Below are 21,326 nucleotides of genomic sequence, written 5' to 3' on the forward strand. Positions count from 1 at the left end.
AGACGGGTGAAAGGAGAATCGTGATTGGTTAGCTGGGAGCCGTACGGAACAGATTGCGGTGAGGGGAGAAAAGGCGGGAAGAGGAATCAGAGGGCCGTGTGGGAAGGTTGTGGCGTCTGAGAGGGCAGACGGCGAGGGGGTATCCATGGTAACTGCCTATATTACACGCCGTATCGCTGTCCCTTAACCCCTTAGTGACCAGCCTGTTTTCTAGTTTAAGGACCAAGTGATTGTTATCATTGCAATAGCCATGACTGGTCGGCAGCCGTAGGAGGGTTTGGGTGTTTATGGGTCAAGTTGTACTTTTTAATAGCAGCACCGTGGGGTACATGTACTGCGCTGTGTAAGGGGGGGATGGAAACCCCTCAGAAGGTCCGCCATTGTTTTTGGCTTTCGGTTTTACAAAGTTTACCAGTAAAAATAAGCGGACAGGTTTCTTATCTGATTCACACCATTACTGCGATACCGCGTATATAAATATATATATTTTTAACTACTTTTGTACAATAAAAACACATTTTTAAAGAAAAATAATTGAAATTTTAAAGAAAAATAATTGAATCTGCATGGCGGCATTTCAAGATCTATAATATTGTTATTTTCCCCCCAGAGCGGATATGTGAGGTCTGGTTTTATGTGGGCAGAGTTGTACTTTTTATTGGTACCATTTTGAGGGAAAGTTTGACTTTTGGATTGTTTTTTTATTGCATTTTTTTGGGAGAAGAATAAAAGAGAAATGGCAATCGGTTTAAACATTAAAGCGTTCGCCCTGCGCGATAAATCACAAAATATTTCCATAGTCCAGGGCAGTGATGGGCAACCTTTTGAGCTCGGTGTGTCAAAATTCGCCAAAAAACGGAGCATGACTTGGATGGTGTGTCACTTCGAGAAAAAAGCATAAATTCGCGATATTTATAGTTTAAATAACAAAAATGTATAATTGTAATGTCTAATTGTATTTAATAAACCCAAAACCCCCATAGCACAGGCCCTCGCCTCTCCCAGCCTCCCTCTCACATATCTCAGTAATGATGAGCCCCCAGCGGCGACAGCGCCCCCCACAGCGGCCCCCAGCAGCGACAGCACACCCCGCCGCGGCCCCCCAGCAGTATCTGCCCCCCCCAGCGCCCCCCCCAGCAGTATCTGCCCCCCGCAGCGCCCCCCCCCCAGCAGTATCTGCCCCCCGCAGTGGCCCCCAGCGGTGACTGCTCCCTTACATCGGGCCCCCCCAGCGGTAACAGCCCCCCACGAGACCCACGTACTTATCTTGTGGATGCTTCGCTTCTCCTGTGCCCGGTGCGCCGCCAACAGCGATGATCTCCGGCGCACACTGTGACGTCAGTGTGTTGCAGGACGCCTCCTCCCCCGGACGTGGAACCAACAGGTGGGGGACGAGGATCCCGGCGCACACTGACATCACAGTGTGCGCCGGGATCAGCGCTGCTAGTAGTGCTGGTTAGTGAATACCAGCAGGGGAGTCACGGCCCCTGCCGGTATTCATTAACTGGGTGAGTGGCCGCGTGTCAGCGACTATGGCGTGAATACGCGGCTGATAAACGGTCATCTGAATAAGCCCTGAGGCCTCATGTCCACGGGCAAATTAACAATTTAAATCAGCAGCGTGCAGGAAAAAATCCGGACATGCTCCATTTAGGTGCGGGTCTCCCGTGGGGACGGCTCCCGCAGGCTTCTATTGAAGCCTATGGAAGCCGTCTGGATCCGCAGGAGACCCGCGCCTGAATTAAACTCACTTGCTCCGGGCGATGCAGGTCTTCCTTCCTTCGCGGCCGGAAACTTCTTTCTTCGGCCCGGAGGATGTGCCCGGCGTGCCCGCAGCAGGTGAGTTTATTCTTATTTTCAGCCCTCATGTCTGCGGGGCAGGAGGGACCCGCTACGGATTCTCCATGGAGAATTTGTAGCGAGCCTGATTTTCCCTGTGGACATGAGGCCTGAAAAGGGTTTTTATCGGGAAAAAGGAATTTTTTTGGAAACTGGACTTTTTTTTTTACTTTACCTGTGTAATGTACAGAAAGGCGTAAAAAAACCTAAGTGAAGTAGCAATGCTTTGATCGCTCCTGTAGTATGATGTAATGTCATAGCATTACATCGCACTGCGATCAGGCAGGCGGTCTATCAAGCCGCCCCACAGGCATGGCTTGATAAACATTCTGCCATGACAGACCTGGGGCCTTTCAGAATCCCCCCGGCTGCCATGACACCCACACGGCTTCCTGCGATCTTTTCGGGGAGGGGGGGGAGTACGAGACCCACGAAAATCAGCCGGGGTATTTAAATACTGCTGTCAGAATTGACTGTGGCATTTAAAGGGCTAACAGCTCCGATGAGCTGCACAGCTTATCGGAGCTGTTGCCGGCGGTTGTTGGCTGCACGATCTCCATTTATACATACTCCGATGCAGCAAGACGTGATTGTACGTCCTATAGCCTTAAGGGGTTAAAGGGGTTGTCTCGTGAAATCAAGTGGGGTTATACACTTCTGTATGGCCATATTAATGCACTTTGTAATATACATCGTGCATTAAATATGAGCCATACAGAAGTTATTCACTTACCTGCTCCGTTGCTAGCGTCCCCGTCACCATGGCTCCGTCTAATTCTGATGTCTTCTTGCTTTTTTAGACACGCTTGCGCTGTGCGGTCTTCTGCCTGGTGAATGGGGCCGCTCGTGCCGGAGAGCTGGTCTCCGCGTCGTCATCGTAGCTCCGCCCCGTCACGTGTGCCGATTCCAGCCAATCAGGAGGCTGGAATCGGCAATGGAACGCACAGAGCCCATGGTGCACCATGGGAGAAGGCCCGCGGTGCACCATGGGAGAAAACCGCAGTGCATCCCTGGGAAAGGACCGGCGGCCATCTTTGGGAGAAGATTTTTTAAAGTCCTTATTTCGTCGGATCGGTGAGTAGCAAGCGGTTTAAAAACCGATTTAATTTGCTATTTTATGCCAGGGGGGTGACAGGGGGAATGGGGTAAGGTAAAATTTTAAGGTTTGCCGCGAGACAACCCCTTTAAACTGCCAGAATCTGAAGTTTATTTGCATCTAGCGGTTAGAGCAGGAGCCTGGCTATCAGTAATCAGCCAAGCCACCATCTTGAAAAGAGGTATATGCAAATTAAAAGCCCGTTAGGCTGTCACTAAGGGGTTAAAGTGTACCTGAATTTAACAAGTTTAAAAAAAAAAAAAAAACTAGTTTACCTCATTCGCTTATTTGCACCTTTTTTCATTTATGTCAGGGCTCATTCACACGGATGAAAAACTCACGCCATGCGCACAAAACTCGCTCAAATGTGAAATCCACTCTGTGATTTTGATGTGGATCTGCCCATATTTCACCCTTTCGCTTGAAAGAGTGAAATCTGTGGGTCTGTATCAAATGCAGCACCAATGGCGCAGATTCTGTGTGCTTTTGATGTGGAATTTGGTGTGAATTGTCCACTGCGGACAACCTGCCACATTTCCTAGTATGTGTGAATTTACCCTTAGGCCTCATGTCTACGGGCAAGAGAAGAATTAAAATCCGCAGCGGATTTTAACTCTTCTCCTGCCCGCGGATCCGCATGCCATAGGGATGCATTGGCCACCCGCAGGTAGATAAATACCCGCGGATGGTCAATAAAAGTGATTTTTAAAAAATGGAGCATAAAAAAATCTGGACCATGCTCCATTTTCGTGTGGGTCTCCCGCGGGCTTCTATTGAAGCCTATGGAAGCCGTCCGGATCCGCGGGAGACAAAAATCGGAATTTACTCACCGCTCTGGTTCTTCCCTTCGCCGCGGCGCCATCTTCTCTTCGTCGCGGCCGGATCTTTTTTCTTCAGGCCGGCGCATGCGCAGGGCACGTCACCGACGTCATCCTGCGCATCCGCCGAGCCGAAGAAAGAAGATGACGCCGCGGCGAAAAGGAGATCCGGAGCGGGCGAGAGGTGAGTTTATTCTTATTTATTCTCATTTTCAGCGCTCATGTCCGCGGGGCAGGAGGGACCTGCTCTGGATTCTCCATGGAGAATCCGTAGCGGGCCTGATTTTCCCCGTGGACATGAGGCCTTAGGCTACCAAAGCCTACTGCTACACAGTGTGGTTCTGGGAATACCCCTGACCTTTCTTTCCCACGAGCGCAATTTCACCGCGTATTATGTGGTGAATAGACTCAAGTACATTGATTTTCATTCATCCATTCACATTAGCACATATACATTGTGTATAATACGCACGTAAAAAAGAACGCAGCATACACTATTTCACCACGTATTATGCGCGTACAACGCTATTGTTCTCTATGGGTTGCATATTAAACACTGTTCATACACAATACATTGCGTATGTGCGGTGTTTAATACACAAAAAAAAGAAAATACGTCAGCACTACCCAATGGAAATATATCTCAATAGAAATACATAGGTGCACGTTAAAGCATGGCTGCAATATACAGTAGAAGCAGAAACCAAAAGTGGCAACAGCACGCAAAATAAATCTACTATCAGAGCTATACATACCTATAATCAATACTCTAACCACATTAAATAGTGCAAGGTTCTTGGTATATAATTTGATCAAATTACATTGGCCCATCTACCAACGTCCAGGTGACCAAGCTCAAATGGGTCCTAACGCTAAAACCAGGTGGTATAATCTCAACCTAGAAAGGTTGGGTTCCTACCTATAAGAATGCTTCTCTCTTGGGACTAAGCCTACAAATAAAACCAGGGAATGTAGGATACCCTTCATATGCTCCAGTGGGAGGGACAGAAGGTAAATGGGCGGCAGGCGTGCACAACCAAGTGAAGGCAGCTAAAACTTCACAATATTTGTACAAAAAAAAGATAAAATAGGTCAGCACTACCCAATGGAGATATATCCCAATAGAAATGTTTAATACGCAACGCGGCTATGAGATAGAGCAGGGACTTAAAAAAAACAACTAGTCACACTGCATGACAGTACGCCTGAGATACACGGTCATGTGCAGTGCACGATTGCTGCCATACGCAGCCATAGACGGCTCACACGAAAGTAAAATGCTTCGTAATACACACAGTGTTTTATACATACGGCCGTGGGAATGAGCCCTAAACTGAAGGTGTGTACTTTAGAAATAACGCTGTTTCTGGCCATTATATGACTTGTATCCAGCGTTTCCCCCCTCTGCACTGTGTACATATGCTAGTCCATCCTCTCAGGACTGATGAGGAGAGCTGCTGATGTGCTGTGTTCTATAGACTGTGCACAGAGTATTAGGCCTCATGTCCACGTCGGCTCGGATTCCGCATGTGGGAAGCTGCAACGGAATCCCACCCTCCCAAAATCTACTTTCCCGTGGAATACGCGGCCTGTCCGCAGTTTCAGTACTTGTGATATTTGGACTTTTTAGATTTAAAATAAATCTGAAAAACTGTTCCCGAACTGTTCTTGCAAATGTTGTAATTCACTGTTCAAAATGTCAGGATTACCTCAGAATGGTCACAATGAATATAACTCATCACACAAAAACTTAAAAAGCTCTCAAATAGCTCAGTTAACTATATTTTGAAACTCATAGTTCTTTTAGGCTGCATTCCCACAAACGTATATCGGCTCGTTTTTCTGCCTCCTCTCCGCCCCTCTGCACTATTTGCAATGGGGAGAGGCGGAATGGGGGGCAAAGCTAATTCTCGGCACTTAGCCCCACCCCCGTCCCACCTCCTTTCATTGCAAATAGTGCAGAGGGGCGGAGAGGAGGCAGAAAGGGGGCGGGAGCTCAGTTCCTGCTCCTGGCTCTTCCATCCTCCCCCCCCCCCACCCTGCACATGAGGACGACGTATATCGGCTCAGCGTGAAAACCGAGCCCATATACGTTCGTGGGAATGCAGCCATAATGTGTTGACACAAAAAAAAAATCCTGTAGGCCTTTACAACAAAATAGGCAAGTACTTAATGGCGACGCCTACGAAAACACTTTTTTTGCATCACTGCCCGTCTCTCTTGATCGCTTGTTGCACCTTGGAGTTCTCCATATACTGCAATCACTACCATGCAGTACAGCCTCCAGAATGATACTTAGCAGGCAGCATCTTGGTGGTGAGATTTTTGCTTTCACATCATTCCCTTGATCCAGCTGCACAGCATTAGAGGCCATACCATTTTTGCCTGATGGTGGGACAGTTTAATTATTTTTACCTTTCTATATTTTTCGAAATAAGCCACAGACCACAAGTATACAGTCAGGAGGATGAGATGTGATCTCCTCTATTATGACTGTGTAACAGAAGTGTCTTGGAAAGTCGTTTGTATTTTATTACTGTATATCCATCTGAATTCTAGCATTTACTACTTTTATCTAATCTATCTATACAATCCCCATTTAGAATCTGTTCCATGATTGACAATGCCGTCCAGTGTACATCTGTTCAATATATTTATCAACGACCTGATAGAGGGGCTGCACAGTAAAATATCAATATTTGCAGATGACACAAAATTATACAATATAATCAATGCAATGGAGGACAATGTGCGGCTACAAACGGACCTGGATAAGCTGGGGGCTTGGGCAGAAAAATGGCAAATAAAGTTCAATGTTGATAAATTTAAGGCTATGCACATGGGCAGGAGAAACGCATGTTACCAATATACACTAAATAGGGTACCGCTAGGGAAAAGTGATATGGAAAAATACCTGGGGGTACTAGTGGATTGTAGATTAAACTGGAGTAACCAATGCCAGTCAGCTGCTGCAAAAGCTAATAAAGGCTCGGGGTGCATTAAAAGAGGTATAGGGGCGAAGGACGAGAACATTATTATTCTTCCACTATATAAGGCACTTGTCAGGCCTCACATGGAATACTGCGCACAGTTCTGGTCACCGGAGCTCAGGAAAGATGTTACAGCACTTGAGGGGATTCAAAGAAGGGCAACTAAACTAATACATGGAATGAAGGGACTGGAATACCCAGAGAGGGTATCAAAATTGGGATTATTTATCCTGGAAAAAAGACGGCTAAGAGGCGATCAAATAACTATGTATAAATACATTAGGGGACAATACAAGGATCTCTCCCATGATCTGTTTATACCCAGGACTGCGACTGTAACAAGAGGGCATCCGTTGCGTCTAGAGGAAAGCAGGTTTCATCACCAACATAGAAAGGGGTTCTTTACTGTAAGAGCAGTGAGACTGTGGAACTCTCTGCCTGAGGATGTGGTGATGGCAAAATCCATAGAGGAGTTTAAAATGGGGCCTTGATGTCTTTCTAGAGCAGAAGGATATTACAGGATATAAATCTTAGGTTAATTGTTAATCCGGGTATACAGGAAGGTAGGAACTATTAGAGGTTGATCCAGGGATTATTTTGATTGCCATTAAGTCTGGAGTCGGGAAGGAATTTTCCCCCAAAATGGGCTAATTGGCTCCTGCCTCTTGGGGTTTTTTGCCTTCCTCTGGATCAACAACATAGGAAGATAAACAGGCTAAACTAGATGGACATTGTCTTCATTCGGCCTTAGGTATTATGTTGTACCATGTATGCGGTTCTTCAACAGCCGTTTGAGGGTGCATACTGTTGTATGAGATGTGAGCATGTTGTGCATTTGGAAGCCCAGATCCTGGATCTAAATGAACAGTTTGCAGCACTAAGATCCATTAACAAAATGGAGAGGAGTTTGCAGCTAACTGAGCAGGCACTCGCTGGGGTGGATGGTAGTTGGGGAGAGCAGAATGAGCAGACAGCTAGCTGGGTGACAGAAGGAGGGGTAGAGGAAAGAGATCCAGGGAGGCTAGTTCTGAATTGGCACACCCCAACAAGTTTGCACAGTTGGCAGATGAAGGGGATGCCATAACAGGATTAGCACTGCTGCAGCACGAAACGGCCTCTGACCACAAGGGGAATGTCTGCTCCAGTAAGAAGGGGAATAGGAGCGCAGGGCAGGCTCGACAAGTACTGGTAGTGGGAAATTCAATTATTAGGGGGACAGAGAGGGCAATCTGCCACAAAGAATGGGATCGTCGTGTTTTGTGTTCCTGGCGCTCCAATTCCACATATCATGGATCGAATTAACAGATTCCTGGGAAGTGCTGATAATCATGCAGCGGTCATGGTACATTTTGGCACCAGTGAGAGAACTGGGCTGACTTTGCTGTTGGCTACAGGCTCTACCGTAGGGATGGGCGGTATTATTGCACCTTGTCACCACCAGAATAATGGGTGGAGACTTAAAGTGACAGCTTAGGGCTAGGGTATGCCCCCAAAGGTCCTGATTGGCTGCCTGCAGGAAGGTCCTTGCAGCGTCGAGAGTGAGTTTTGCCTTGGATTGAGGGTTAGGGTGAGGGTCTGTTTAAGTGTTAGGCTTATGTTAGCTCTAAATGGTCCAAAATGGAAGCATTTACAGCTAATAATTTAACCTTAACACTTAAACAAACCCTCACCCTAACCCTCCATCCAAGCCAAAGTTCAGTCCCCACGCTGCTAGGACTTGCAATGTGTCGGCTACCCGCTTTCCGTCTCCGGCACGGAGTGTCCCCGCTGTTGGCCTCCCAGCAGCGCAGCAGGAAAAAATCATCTGTCAGTGCTGATGTGAGGTCGGTGCTGGGGAACTGCACAGCAGCGGAGCAGAGGGGAGAAGGCAGACCGCCCGACAAGGGAAAGCAGCAGACATGGAGACAAAGAGCAGAAGAGCAGGCAGCAAGCGAAGCAGCCGGGAAGGTGAGCTAATGGTTAGGAAAAGGGATACGGACAGCGGGGAGTAAGGGACAGTGACAGCAGCAGCAGGGAGGTTACATCATGACTAAGGAACACACGTATAGCGGGGAGGCAGGGAGAGTGACACCAGCAGCGAGTAGGTGAAATCAGGGTCGGGAGCCAAGAACCAGCGCAGTGCCAAGTGACAGAGAAGGGAGACTGGGGGAAGGATAGTGGGCTGCCAGGACCTGCACGGGAGCCAGCTCTGCAACCAATCAGGAACAGGGGGCGTCACTGGACTGTCAATCTTGTCTCCACCACTATTTCTGGTGATGACAAGTGCAATAGTACCGGGATGGGCTGCATCTCAATAGGGAAGGTGCAGATGTTCTGGCGGAGAAGATGGCTAGAAGGTTGGTGGAGTGTTTAAACTAGGGACTAGGGGGGAGGACAGCAGGAGAGATAAAGAGGAAAATAGTGTAGATAGTGACCTGGGACTAAGTAATGGAAATGGGGAAGGAGCGATGAGGGGGGTTAGTAAAGTTAGAACTGGCAAAACAGTTAGAAGGGATACACATAATCTAAAAAATAACCCTTTAAACTATATGGTGACTAATGCTAGAAGTCTGACCAATAAAGTAGACGAACTAGATGTAATAATGTCTGAGAAAAAAAAAATATCATGAAGACCTGGTTAAATGACTGGGTAGGGAACTTACAGTGTTTACAGTCTATTCAGAAGGGATCTTAAAAACCAAAAAAAGGGGGAGGAGATTGTCTCTATGTAAAATCCTGTTTAAAAGCACTTACGGGAAAAAATATGAGAGGTAAATGAAAATGTGGAGTCTCTATGGGTAGAAATAGATGCGGGGAAAAACAACAATTAAACCCTCATAGGGCTTTCTTACTGTGTTTCCCTGTAAATAAGACCCTGTCTTATAATACTTTTTGCCCCAAAAGAGGTCTTATTTTCCGGGGATGTATTATAATACCTAGCAGGTGCCATCCAGGTCCCTCCCACTGGTCCCCGGAGTTCTGGCACCCTTGCTTGCAGTCCTTAGTCGCCGACAGAAGATCGCTTCTTGGTAACAAGGTTCGTAAAGCCTGGTCGAGAACCGATCAATGCAGCATTTGAAAAAACAAACACAGCCATCGCTTTAGTTCTTTGAGTGCTGCATTGATTGGCTTACCCGCGGTGCTCAAGGACCAATTAGAGCCATCGCTTACTGGAGGCGGGGTTTACAAACCCTGTTACCAGGAAGCGATCTTCTGTCGGCAGCTGAGGACCGCAAGCAAATGTGCTGGAACTCTAGCGACCAGCGCTAGGGACCCGGATGGCGCCTTCTAGGTAATGTGTTTCTTTTTTTTGTGTGTTGTGTATCTAGTGATCATTTTTGGGGTAGGGCTTATATTTCAACCCACCTCCACACACACACCTCCCAAAAAATATCAGCGAGGTGTTTATTTTAGGGGTAGGTCCTACTTTTTGGGAAATACGGTACAGACCACCAAATATAACAGAAACTACTGAATATCTGTTATTGAAACAAATAGATGAAGCAGCAAAACACAATGAGGTAAGTTTTATAGGGGATTTTAACTATCCGGATATAAACTGGGAAGCCGAAACCTACAGATCTCGTAAAGGTAACAGCTTCTTGTCAAATACTAAAGATAACACTGTAACAAATTTTAACTTTTTTTCTGTCCTTCGGCATTGGTTGTGTTTTCCTGTTTCCTCATGTCTAAAAAGTACAGAAAATGGCAATTATGCTCTAAAATGTTTGTGGAATTTGCACATTTTCACATTACATGTGTGTGATTATATTATACATTTGCATGCTGTGATACATATATACTTTACCTAGGTAAATAGAATGGCGTCAAGAAGCTGCAAACATCCAGCAGACTCATTTTGCTATGTCTGTGGTGAATTTCTCAAGACAAGAGCGAAAAAGTCCTCTGTACAAGCATCCCAGAGAATGTGTGAGGCCTACAAGGCATATTTTGGAATGCCAGTTGGCGATCAGGATAAAACATGGGCACCTCATTTCATCTGCGAGAACTGCAAAAGAACTCTAGAAGGTAAAGTAAAATTAAGGTAGTTGTTGCTCACTAGTTGTCTTAGTTTTACATTCATTTCATTTTGTTCTTCTGCAGGATGGTACAGAGGAGAAAAAAGGGCTATGAGGTTTGCAATTCCACGAATTTGGAGGGAACCTACTGACCACACAAGCAACTGTTATTTCTGCATGGTGGACCCTTCAAAACGCCGATCTGGTAAAAATGCACAACCAGTGGTGTATCCAGACATTCCTTCATCAATCGCCCAAGTGCCACACAGCTCAGAGTTCCCAGTGCCAACTCCACCAGCAGCAAAAAAACAATTAAGATCCTATGAAAGTAGCCAATCAGACAGCGAAGAAAATGAAGCTGCTGATTTAACCGACACTGCTGCAGACAGAGTGCCGTATTTCCCAAATCAGCATGACCTGAATGATTTGATTAGAGACCTTGGACTCACAAAATCTAATGCTGAGCTGTTGACCTCCAGGCTCAAGCAGTGGAACCTTTTAGACAATTGTAAATCTAGAAAAAAGACATATTTCTAGATAATGTCCTTGTTTTGAAGTATAAAAGAACATTACTTTTGATCTAGATGTCTGTTTATAAAAATTTGTTACTCATTTACATATATGGGTATATGCAAAATATAAGGCCTCATGCCCATGGTCGTGATGGTCCCCGACAGCGGAATATCGCAGCGAAGTGCATCACGGCGTCCCCCAAAACCCCCATACTCGCCACTCTGGATCCGCTGTACGCGTCCCGCCTGCCGGGCCAGTGCGCAGTACAGCACGTGACGCGTTGGCAGTGCCAGACAACGCAGTGGGCAGGGTTGCGTATTCACGGGAAACTTCTGCTGTTCTACAGCAGAAGTATTGCGTGACTGCTGGCTTCCATTGACTGCAATAGAAGTCGGCCGCGTGTATTCCCACGGCAAATAGAGCATGCCGCGTTTTCTTTCATGCTGCGGAATTCTGCTGCGTAATCCGTTGCAGATTTTCACTGCGTGAAACGCGGCAGAAATCCGGCCGTGGGCATTGACCCTAAAACCAATTCTCCTGAGCTTAAAGACAAACTTTGGAAGGTATAATGGCAATTTTCTAAACTTTTTAGACATGAAGCAGGAAGTAACACTCATTTGCCAAGGACAAAAAGTGTGTTACATAGTGATAATTACCTTATCCAACTTGTACAGGACCCGACTAGGGGGACGGCCATGTTGGACATCATATTAACCAATAGACATGACAGAATATTGGGTGCAGATTGGGGGAACCTGGGAAATGCTGACCATAATATAATCAACTTCAACTTGTCCTTCAAGAGAGGGTTTTATAGGGGAGCCATGAAAATACTATACGTTAGGAAGGCAAAGTTTGATCAGCTTAGTGATGCCCTTAACCTTATTGACTGGGACAATGTCCTCAAAAATAAGAGTATAAACAATAAATGGGAAACGTTTAACCCATTAGTGACTGAGCTTTTTTTTCATTTTTTTCTCCCCATTCCCCTTTAACCCTTTCCAATCCATTTATTTTTGCTCATCCATTCTCCCCAGCTCCAAATAAATTGGAGTTGGGGAGAATGGATGAGAAAAAATAAATTTTCCCTTCACCCTCCTGAACTGACAGAGTTCAGGAGGGTGCAGGTGTTCACTGCACCATGGGGCGAATGCAGAAGTAATACTTCCGCATTCTCCCTTCTGCCTCCCGGCTCGGCGATCATGTGACCGCTGGGGTCAGGTGGCACCCAGCGGTCACACAACCGCCCGGTCGGGAGGCAGAAGGGAGAATGCGGAAGTATTCCTTCCGCATTCCCCTCACGGTGCAGGCTCCTGGCTTGGCGTTCATGTGACTGCTGGGGGTCAGGTAACATCGGTGGTCACATGATTGCCGGCCGGAATCTCTGCATTACATAGAGCTAATTAAGCGCTATGTAATGTGTAAAGGAGAAGGGTAATGTGTAATGTGTAAAGGGTTAAAAACCCTTTCTGCCTTCTTCTCGGGGGTCCTTGATGAGGATCAGTGCAGGAGTGCATCTGCACCCAATGTGTTTGATGATCGGGTGCAGATGCACTCCTGCACTGCAGTGTCGGGCCTGTCCTGACATCGGAGCTGTGGAGGGAAATGATGATGTCGGGGCAGGCCCGACATTGGATTGGAAAGGGTTAAAAAATCTTAAGTCCTTTTATCTATTTACATAGCTGTATGAGGGCTTGTTTTTTTTTTGCGAGACAAGTTGTATTTTTAATGGTGCTATTTAATGTACTATATAATGTACTGAAAAACTTTTTAAAAAATTCTAAGGGGAGAGAAATGGAAAAAAAAATGAAATTCCGCCAACTTTCTTTGCGTCTTGTTTCTACAGCGCACAAACCGCAACAAAAACGACAAGATAACTTTATTCTATGGGTCAGTACCATTACTACAATACCAAACTAAGGGCTCAGTCAGACGAGTGTTTTTTCCAACATCTATAGATGCGAAAGAAAAAACGCAGAACGCATGTATAAAAAAAGCGTGACTTAAGCGTCAGACGTGTTTTTATTTGCACTTGTGCAGTCACACAATGGGAAAATTCAAACATATAAGTGCGGTCCTATAGTTGTACGAGGGCTCATTTTTTGTGGGACGTCCTGTACCTTGCGTTGGTACCATTTTGGAATACATATAACTTTTTAATTGCTTTTCCTTGGATTTTTCCTGAAGACAATGTGACCAAAAAAGCGCATTTCTGGTGGGTTTTTTTTTCTGAAGACGTTCATTGTGCGAGGTAAATAATGCGTTACTTTGATAGATCAGACTTTTACGGATGCAGCGATACCAAATATGTATTTTTGTTCTATGATTTAGATTCTTTTATTATAAATATAGCAAAAGGGGGTTGTTTTAAACATTTCTTTCTCTTTTTTTCAATAATTAGTAAAACTTTATTGTTCTTATTTTTTATTTTTTTTTTAGCTCCCAGAGGGAACAACAACTTGCGATGCTTTAATCGCTTCTGTGGTACATACAGAGACCACCGATACAGGCCGTCAAAAGGCGTATCGGCAGTTGTTAAGGGGTTAAAAACATCCTAATTACTTAAGGCCCTTTTACACGTAACGATTATCATTCAGAGTTGCTTAAATACCCCCACCAGAACAAAGATTTAAAAGAAACCTGTAGTGCTGCCCAAACCACGATGATATGCATTTACAATTTTGGTTATTGTTTTTTGGAGTTTTTGGAATTCTGTTTAAATGGGTTTTCCAGGACTTAAAAAGGAAGAACAAAAAAAATCTAGTGACCCCATAACCCCTCCCCGACGGAGAATACGAAGAACAATCCAGATTATAGACAGACAACAGAATGCGGAGAGTGAGCTTCTGGTAATGATTCGGAGGGTTGACAACTTGGACCACATTGGTACCACTATAGCAGTTTGCCTTGGTGAGCTGCCGCCTGGTAGACAATAGCCCTGTATCTTGGAGCTTTTTGCGTCATCCAATCCATTACCGGAGACAAACGACCTTATAAGTGCCATTTGGAACATGTCCGCTGCTCAGGCTGGTCATTGTTTGCGTTCTGTTGTACCATCAGCCAGAACTGATGGCTAGTCATTCAACGCATTTTCTTTTTCCCCTCACCATTTGGCATCTTCTTTATCTTAGGTTGATTTTTTTTTTACTCTTTACCTTCATCAGCAAATTCCTATTTTTCCTCTTCCTTCTATCTTTCCCACCTTTAAACCTCTTCACTTCTTACCCTCTCTCTTTTCCTGCTCCTTATCACCATCTTTTCTTCACATCAACTGCCACCTCTTCAACAACATCCTGATTTTTCTTCATGTTGGTAGCGCACATTTTATTGTTGTTTTCCCCTAAAAAGTAAAAAAAAATAAAGTTGTTCAAGAGCAGAGTGTGAGAGCATGGGCGGGATTTTATTGGAGCATATTGGTTTTGGGGTTAGACTTTATGCAGGGGTGAGAGCTGAGTGGTTGTTGGCGGGGGAAGTTACTTCACTAGGTCATTGCTGTACTAAGACCTAACTTGGACCTAGAAAGCTTTTCTTCAATATAACAATAGAGAGGCTTTCAAATGCATGTGACGTGCAGACTTGCTTGCATAATTACTTTCCTAACTAGGGCTAAATAGCTGAAGGGCGATTTATTCTTGCTCCCATATATTCCAAGTCTGAGCATTGAAGGCTGGCAAAAGGCATTAGAACCCTATGTGGTAAAGGACAATTAAAAAATGTGATGCCTATAAAATATTTTAAAAATATTTTATTTTTATAAAACATTTAAAGAATGCATATGGTGTAGCAAAAAACACACAAACATACTATAGAAAATAAATTATTTTTTATGGTAGTCCTGGCATTTTCAATTGATGACCTATCCTCTGAATAGGTCATCAGTAGTTGATCGATGGGGACTCGTCGCTCAGGATCCCCATCCATCAGCTGATCGTCCAGCCTGCTGTCAGTGTAGTGGGGCTGGATGTTGTCATCTGTGGTCAAGGTAGGAAAATAGAGCGTTGGCTTTACTTCTATTGAAATCAGTGGGAGCGCCGCGCTTCTGTTGCACTTCTTGTTCTTTTTTATGGTCAGAACAGGACGTGCAGTCTTAACCCTTAAAGGGGTTGTCCTGCGAAACAAAGTTGGGGTATACACTTCTGTATGGCCATATTAATGCACTTTGTAATGTACATTGTGCATTAATTATGAGCCATACAGAAGTTATTCACTTACCTGTTCCGTTGCTGGCGTCCTCATCTCCATGGTGCCGTCTAATTTTCAGCGTCTAATCGCCGGATTAGACGCGCTTGCGCAGTCTGGTCTTCTTCTTTTCTGAATGGGGCCGCTCGTGCCGGAGAGCGGCTCCTCGTAGCTCCGCCCCGTCACGTGCCGATTCATGCCAATCAGGAGGCTGGAATCCAGTCCACCGAGGGTGAAGATCCCAGCTATCCCAGCGGCGCTATCTCCCTCCATACAGCGCGCGCATCAGCTGTTTATTACAGCTGACACCCGCGGGAAATAGCTGCGTTCGGCCGATCGCGGCTATTAACCCTTTAAATGCCGCTGTCAATTCTGACAGCGGCATTTAAATCCCCCGAACGCTGTTTAAATCTCCCGCACGCCCCCCCCCCCCCCCCCCCCGCGGTGAGATCGGGGGAGCCGTGCAAGTGTCATGGCAGCCGGGGGCCTAATGAATGGCCCCAGGGCTGCCTTAGCAGACTGCCTATCAAGCCATCCACACAGGGTGGCTTGAAAGACTGCCTGTAAAAAAGCAGTGTGACGTAATGCTATAGCATTACGTCATACTGCAGGAGCGATCAAAGCATTGCATGTTAAAGTCCCCCAGGGGGACTTCAAAGTAATGTAAAAAAAAAAAGATCAAAAAAGTTTTTTTAATTGTTAAAAAAAAAGTTATAAAAGTTTAAATCACCCCCCTTTTGCCATATCCATTATTAAAAAATCAAAATCATAAAATAAAAATATATTTGATATCGCCGCGTCTGTAATAGTCAGATCTATCAAAGTAGTGCATTATTTTTCCCGCACGGTGAACGTCGTCTGAAAAAAAAAATAAAGAACGGCAGAAATACACTTTTTTAGTTACCCTGTCTCCCAGACAAAACGCAATAAAAAGCGATCAAAAAGTCGTATGTATTCCAAATTGATACTATCGGAAACTTCAGGACATCCCGCAAAAAATGAGCCCTTGCTCAACTACGTCGACGGAAAAATAAAAAAGGTATTGCGCGCACAAAATGATCGCAGAAAATAATTGAAAAAAATTAAATATCTTTAAAAAAAAAATACTATACAAGTTTGGTATCGTAGCAATCGTATTGACCCATAGAATAAAAATATCAGGTCGTTTTTGTTGCAATTTGTGTGCTGTAGAAACAGTACGCACCAAAAGTTGGTGGAATGTCGTTTTTTTTCCATTTCTCTCCGCTAAGAATTTTTTAAAAGTTTTTCAGTAAATTATATGGTACAATAAATAGTGCCATTGAAAAATACAACTCATCCCGCAAAAAACAATCCATCATACAGCGACGTCGATGGATAAATTAAAGGAGATGTCTCGAGGCAGGAGTGGATTTTTTTTTTTGCCCAGTCCCCCTAATTAAGCATACATTACTAAGCCCCCCTGTAAATGACGTTTCTAGCTGGTCTGTACTTACCGTTCCAGCGTTTCAGCAACTTATAAAAAGTTTCCCCAAGATGGCCGCCGGCTCTTTTCCCTTCGCTTGCTGCAGCCCGACGTGCGCGCTCCCGAGACGCTACCAGCTGTGTCTCCATGACAACCAGACGCCCTGCAGTTGCCGACCGGACCCCTGGAGTGAACACGGCCGACCACGGCACACAGTCACCCACCGCCAGGCAGCAGGTAAGCGGCGCAGCCCCCCCCCCCCGGCACAGCGGCAGCCCCCCCATCGCAGCGACAGCCCCCCCATCGCAGCGACAGCCCCCCCATCGCAGCGACAGTCCCCCCCCATTGCAGCGACAGTCCCCCCGGCACAGCGGCAGCCCCCCCATCGCAGCGACAGTCCCCCCCGGCACAGCGTCAGCCCCCTCATCGCAGCGACAGTCCCCCCCGGCACAGCGACAGTCCCCCCGGCACAGCGGCAGCCCCCCCATCGCAGCGGCAGCCCCCCCATCGCAGCGACAGTCCCCCCCGGCACAGCGACAGCCCCCCCGGCACAGCGACAGCCCCCCCATCGCAGCGACAGTCCCCCCCGGCACAGCGACAGTCCCCCCGGCACAGCGGCAGCCCCCCCATCGCAGCGGCAGCCCCCCCATTGCAGCGACAGTCCCCCCCCGGCACAGCGACAGTCCCCCCCGGCACAGCGACAGCCCCCCCATCGCAGCGACAGTCCCCCCCCCGGCACAGCGACAGTCCCCCCGGCACAGCGGCAGCCCCCCCATCGCAGCGGCAGCCCCCCCATCGCAGCGACAGTCCCCCCCGGCACAGCGACAGCCCCCCCGGCACAGCGACAGCCCCCCCATCGCAGCGACAGTCCCCCCCGGCACAGCGACAGTCCCCCCCGGCACAGCGACAGTCCCCCCGGCACAGCGACAGTCCCCCCGGCACAGCGGCAGCCCCCCCATCGCAGCGGCAGCCCCCCCATCGCAGCGACAGTCCCCCCCCGGCACAGCGACAGTCCCCCCCGGCACAGCGACAGCCCCCCCCATCGCAGCGACAGTCCCCCCCCCGGCACAGCGACAGTCCCCCCGGCACAGCGGCAGCCCCCCCATCGCAGCGACAGCCCCCCCCCCGCGCAGCGGCAGCCCCCCCGGCCCATCACTTACCAGGACAGCGGGACAGCTGGACGGCGGGACAGCAGGGCGGCTTCTCCGGACAGCTCGGCAGCTCTGCACCTTCCTCTAACAGAGGATGGTACAGAATGGCCGCTCCAGCTCGCTCCCGAGCAGTGACAGCTCGTCTGCGCATGCGCAGAAGAGCTGTAGCGGGGAGCACACTGAAGCGGCTCGTGCTGAAAGGAGAAGACCGGACTGCGCAAGCGCGTCTAAAAAAGCAAGCTGCCAGCGAATTTAGACGGAACCATGGAGACGAGGACGCTAGCAACGGAGCAGGTAAGTGAATAACTTCTGTATGGCTCATATTTAATGCACGATGTATATTACAAAGTGCATTAATATGGCCATACAGAAGTGTATACCCCCACTTGATTTCGCGAGACAACCCCTTTAAGGAGCTACGATTTTTTAAAAGGGAGTAGGAAAAAACAAAAATGGAAAAAAGCAAAAAAGCTCCGTCACTAAGGGGTTAAACCATGTATGTTATGGCTATACATAAAGCCACTGTGACTTCTAAAGTATTGCAGAAATACAGTGTCTGTGGATCAAAAGTAGGTTGCTAGAATAAAATAAAAAATGTCAAGGAAAAATGTAAAATGTTTTTTTTTTCTTTTTTCAAATAAAAGTTTTTATTTGCCAAAAAAGAGAGATTTATGAAGTGGTTCTTTAGCATCTAGTATCAATCTTTCTATATTTCTCCTATGGAGATATATTTACAAAAATCATTTTTGCGAAGATCACTCTCAAAGCAAACTTAAAGGGGTTGTCTCACGGCAGCAAGTGTGGTTATACACTTCTGTATGGCCATATTAATGCACTTTGTAATGTACATCGTGCATTAAATATGAGCCATACAGAAGTTATTCACTTACCTGCTCCGTTGCTAGCATCCCCGTCGCCATGGATCAGTCTAATTCTGATGTCTTCTTGCTTTTTTAGATGCGCTTGCGCTGTGCGGTCTTCTCTTCTGCTCGGTCCAGGCACGAGCGGCGTTCTGGCTCCGCCCCCTTCTACGCATCATCGCGTAGCTCCGCCCGTCATGTGTGCCAATTCCAGACAATCAGGAGGCTGGAATCAGCAATGGAACGCACAGAGCCCATGGTGCACCATGGGAGAAGACCCGCGGTGCACCATGGGAGAAAACCGCAGTGCATCACTGGGAAAGGACCGGCGGCCATCTTGGGAGAAGATTTTTTAAAGTCCTTATTTCGTCGGATCGGTAAGTAGCAAGCGGCTTAAAAACCGCTTTACTTTGCTATTTTATGCCAGGGGGGGTGACAGGGGGAATGGGGTAAGGTAAAATTTTGAGGTTTGTCGCGAGACAACCCCTTTAAGATGGATGTAGATGACAATATTTTTGGTGTAAAATATTTTGTCTGACATGGGTGAATTACATAGTAACATAGTATTTTAGACCGAAAAAAGACATATGTCCATTTAGTTCAGCCTATTTTCCTGAATGTTGATCCAGAGGAAGGCAAAATAAAAAAAAAACCTAATGAGGTAGAAGCCAATTTTCCTCATTTAAGGGGAAAAAAAGTCTCTTTTGACTCGGTCTGGCAATCGGAATAATCTTTGTATCACCAACACTAATGAATTAATCAGCTACTATAACATGTAACACTCAAGAAAGGCATCTAGGCCCCTCTTAAACTCTTTCATCAAATTAACCATCACCATGTCCTTGGGCAGAGCGTTCCATAGTCTCAATGCTCTTACAGTAAAGAACCCCCTTGTATGTTCGCATAGAAACTGTCGCAGCTTGTCGGTCGCGACAACATCGTGGCATCGTGGCTTCAAAACAGGCATAGACCTGTTGCCTTGTTGCAAGTCAAGGGTTAATGCATCATGTGCAGAGTCTGCTGGTGCTGTCTGCCTTTGCTACATGGATGCATGCTGGATTAGCCATGCCTGGGAGTTGGGTGGAGGTGTGGTTTTCTTTTCACTCTGCCAGTTTTCAGGTGCAGAGTGCTTATATATTCTCACCCCTCCTGGTGAGCAGTGCTGCTTATTCCATTTCATAGTGGAGAAGTTGGAGTTTTGGGCTCAGCTGTGCTGGGTGTTTTTCTACTTGCAAATTGGTAGCTGTGGGTTCCTTTCCAGTTTCTTTTGTTGCTTTTCTTTTCTGTTTTTGCTTTGCATGTCGGTTCATCTGTCCAGAGGTTCCTATAGGGACAATCAGGCCCCAGAAAGGAGACCGTGGGGCCGCCTTTTATCTGGGCGATGTCCCTGCTTTAGGCAGAGACCCGTCACCTCCCTGCTAGGTTAGGGCCAGGCTTCCTTCCCTCTCCCTGGAGTAGTGCTACCGTTCTACACAGCGTGGTGTGCGGTTTTTTTTACAGCTGTGTGTACGTTCCCTGTTGCCATGCTGAGTGTAGTACTATTGTGTCGCACGAGCTTTACATATGGGTTATGTATTTCATTTGTGGTGCGCACTGCTCTTCGATGCATTGTCTATCTACTAAAGTAGTCGTGAACATCACCCTGCGTCTGTGCTGTGGGTGGTGCTTGTGAGCCACACGGACGTGACAGAAACCTTTCCGCTACACGTACAGAATGCCTTTTATAACAGTCACAGTCCTAGATATAAATAGATAGTGGGAGAGATCTCTTATTGACCCCTTGTATATTTCTACAAAGGTATTCGGTCGCCCTTCAGTAAACTTTTTTTCTAACGTGAATAGCCCTAATTTTGATATCATCTCTGGGTATTGTTATCTGCCCATTCCATTTATTAATGAAGTTGCCTATCTTTGCACTCACTTGAGCTCTGATATGTCCTTCTTGAGTACCTGTGCCCAAAACTATCCTCAATATTCCATGTGTGGCCTGACCAGTTATTTATAAAGAGGAAGAACAATGTTCTTGTCACATGCTGCATCCTATTTGCCTTGGCAGCAGCTGCCTGACACTGATTGCTCCAGCTAAGTTTACAGTTAACTAGAATCTCCAAGTCCTTTTCCATGTCATTTTCTTCCCATTTAGTGTGTAATGGTGACATGTATCTCCTCTGCCCATGTGCATAACCTTACATTTATCAGTGTTAAACCTCATTTGCCACTTTTCTATCCAAGCCCACAACTTATCCATACCCATTTGTACCTGTATACTGTCTTCTCTTGTGTTACTTCGCATAATTTTGTATTATTTGCAAATATTTATATTTTACTGTGCAATCCTTCTACCAGGTCATTAATAGATATTTTAAAAAGAGGAAGGCCTTATACTGATCCTTGTAGTACCTCACTAGTAACAGTGATCCAATCCGAGTATTTACTAT

General features: G+C 46.5%; 1 protein-coding gene across 1 annotated transcript; it reads left to right on the plus strand.

The window, feature by feature from the left end:
• The first annotated feature begins 71 nt into the window (after positions 1-71).
• On the plus strand, positions 72-11,326 carry LOC136620705 (uncharacterized). The gene is made up of 3 exons (XM_066595642.1): positions 72-148; positions 10,535-10,751; positions 10,827-11,326. Exons 1-3 carry the CDS (start codon positions 146-148, stop codon positions 11,276-11,278), a joined length of 672 nt encoding a protein of 223 aa, XP_066451739.1. The 5' UTR covers positions 72-145; the 3' UTR covers positions 11,279-11,326.
• Positions 11,327-21,326: the final 10,000 nt, after the last annotated feature.

Source organism: Eleutherodactylus coqui, chromosome 3 (assembly GCF_035609145.1).
Source record: "Eleutherodactylus coqui strain aEleCoq1 chromosome 3, aEleCoq1.hap1, whole genome shotgun sequence".
Lineage (NCBI taxonomy): Eukaryota > Metazoa > Chordata > Amphibia > Anura > Eleutherodactylidae > Eleutherodactylus > Eleutherodactylus coqui.

Coding starts and splice junctions, on each gene's coding strand:
- LOC136620705 (XM_066595642.1), top strand. Junction 10,752..10,826: donor CTGCAAAAGAACTCTAGAAG/GTAAAGTAAAAT, acceptor GTTCTTCTGCAG/GATGGTACAGAGGAGAAAAA.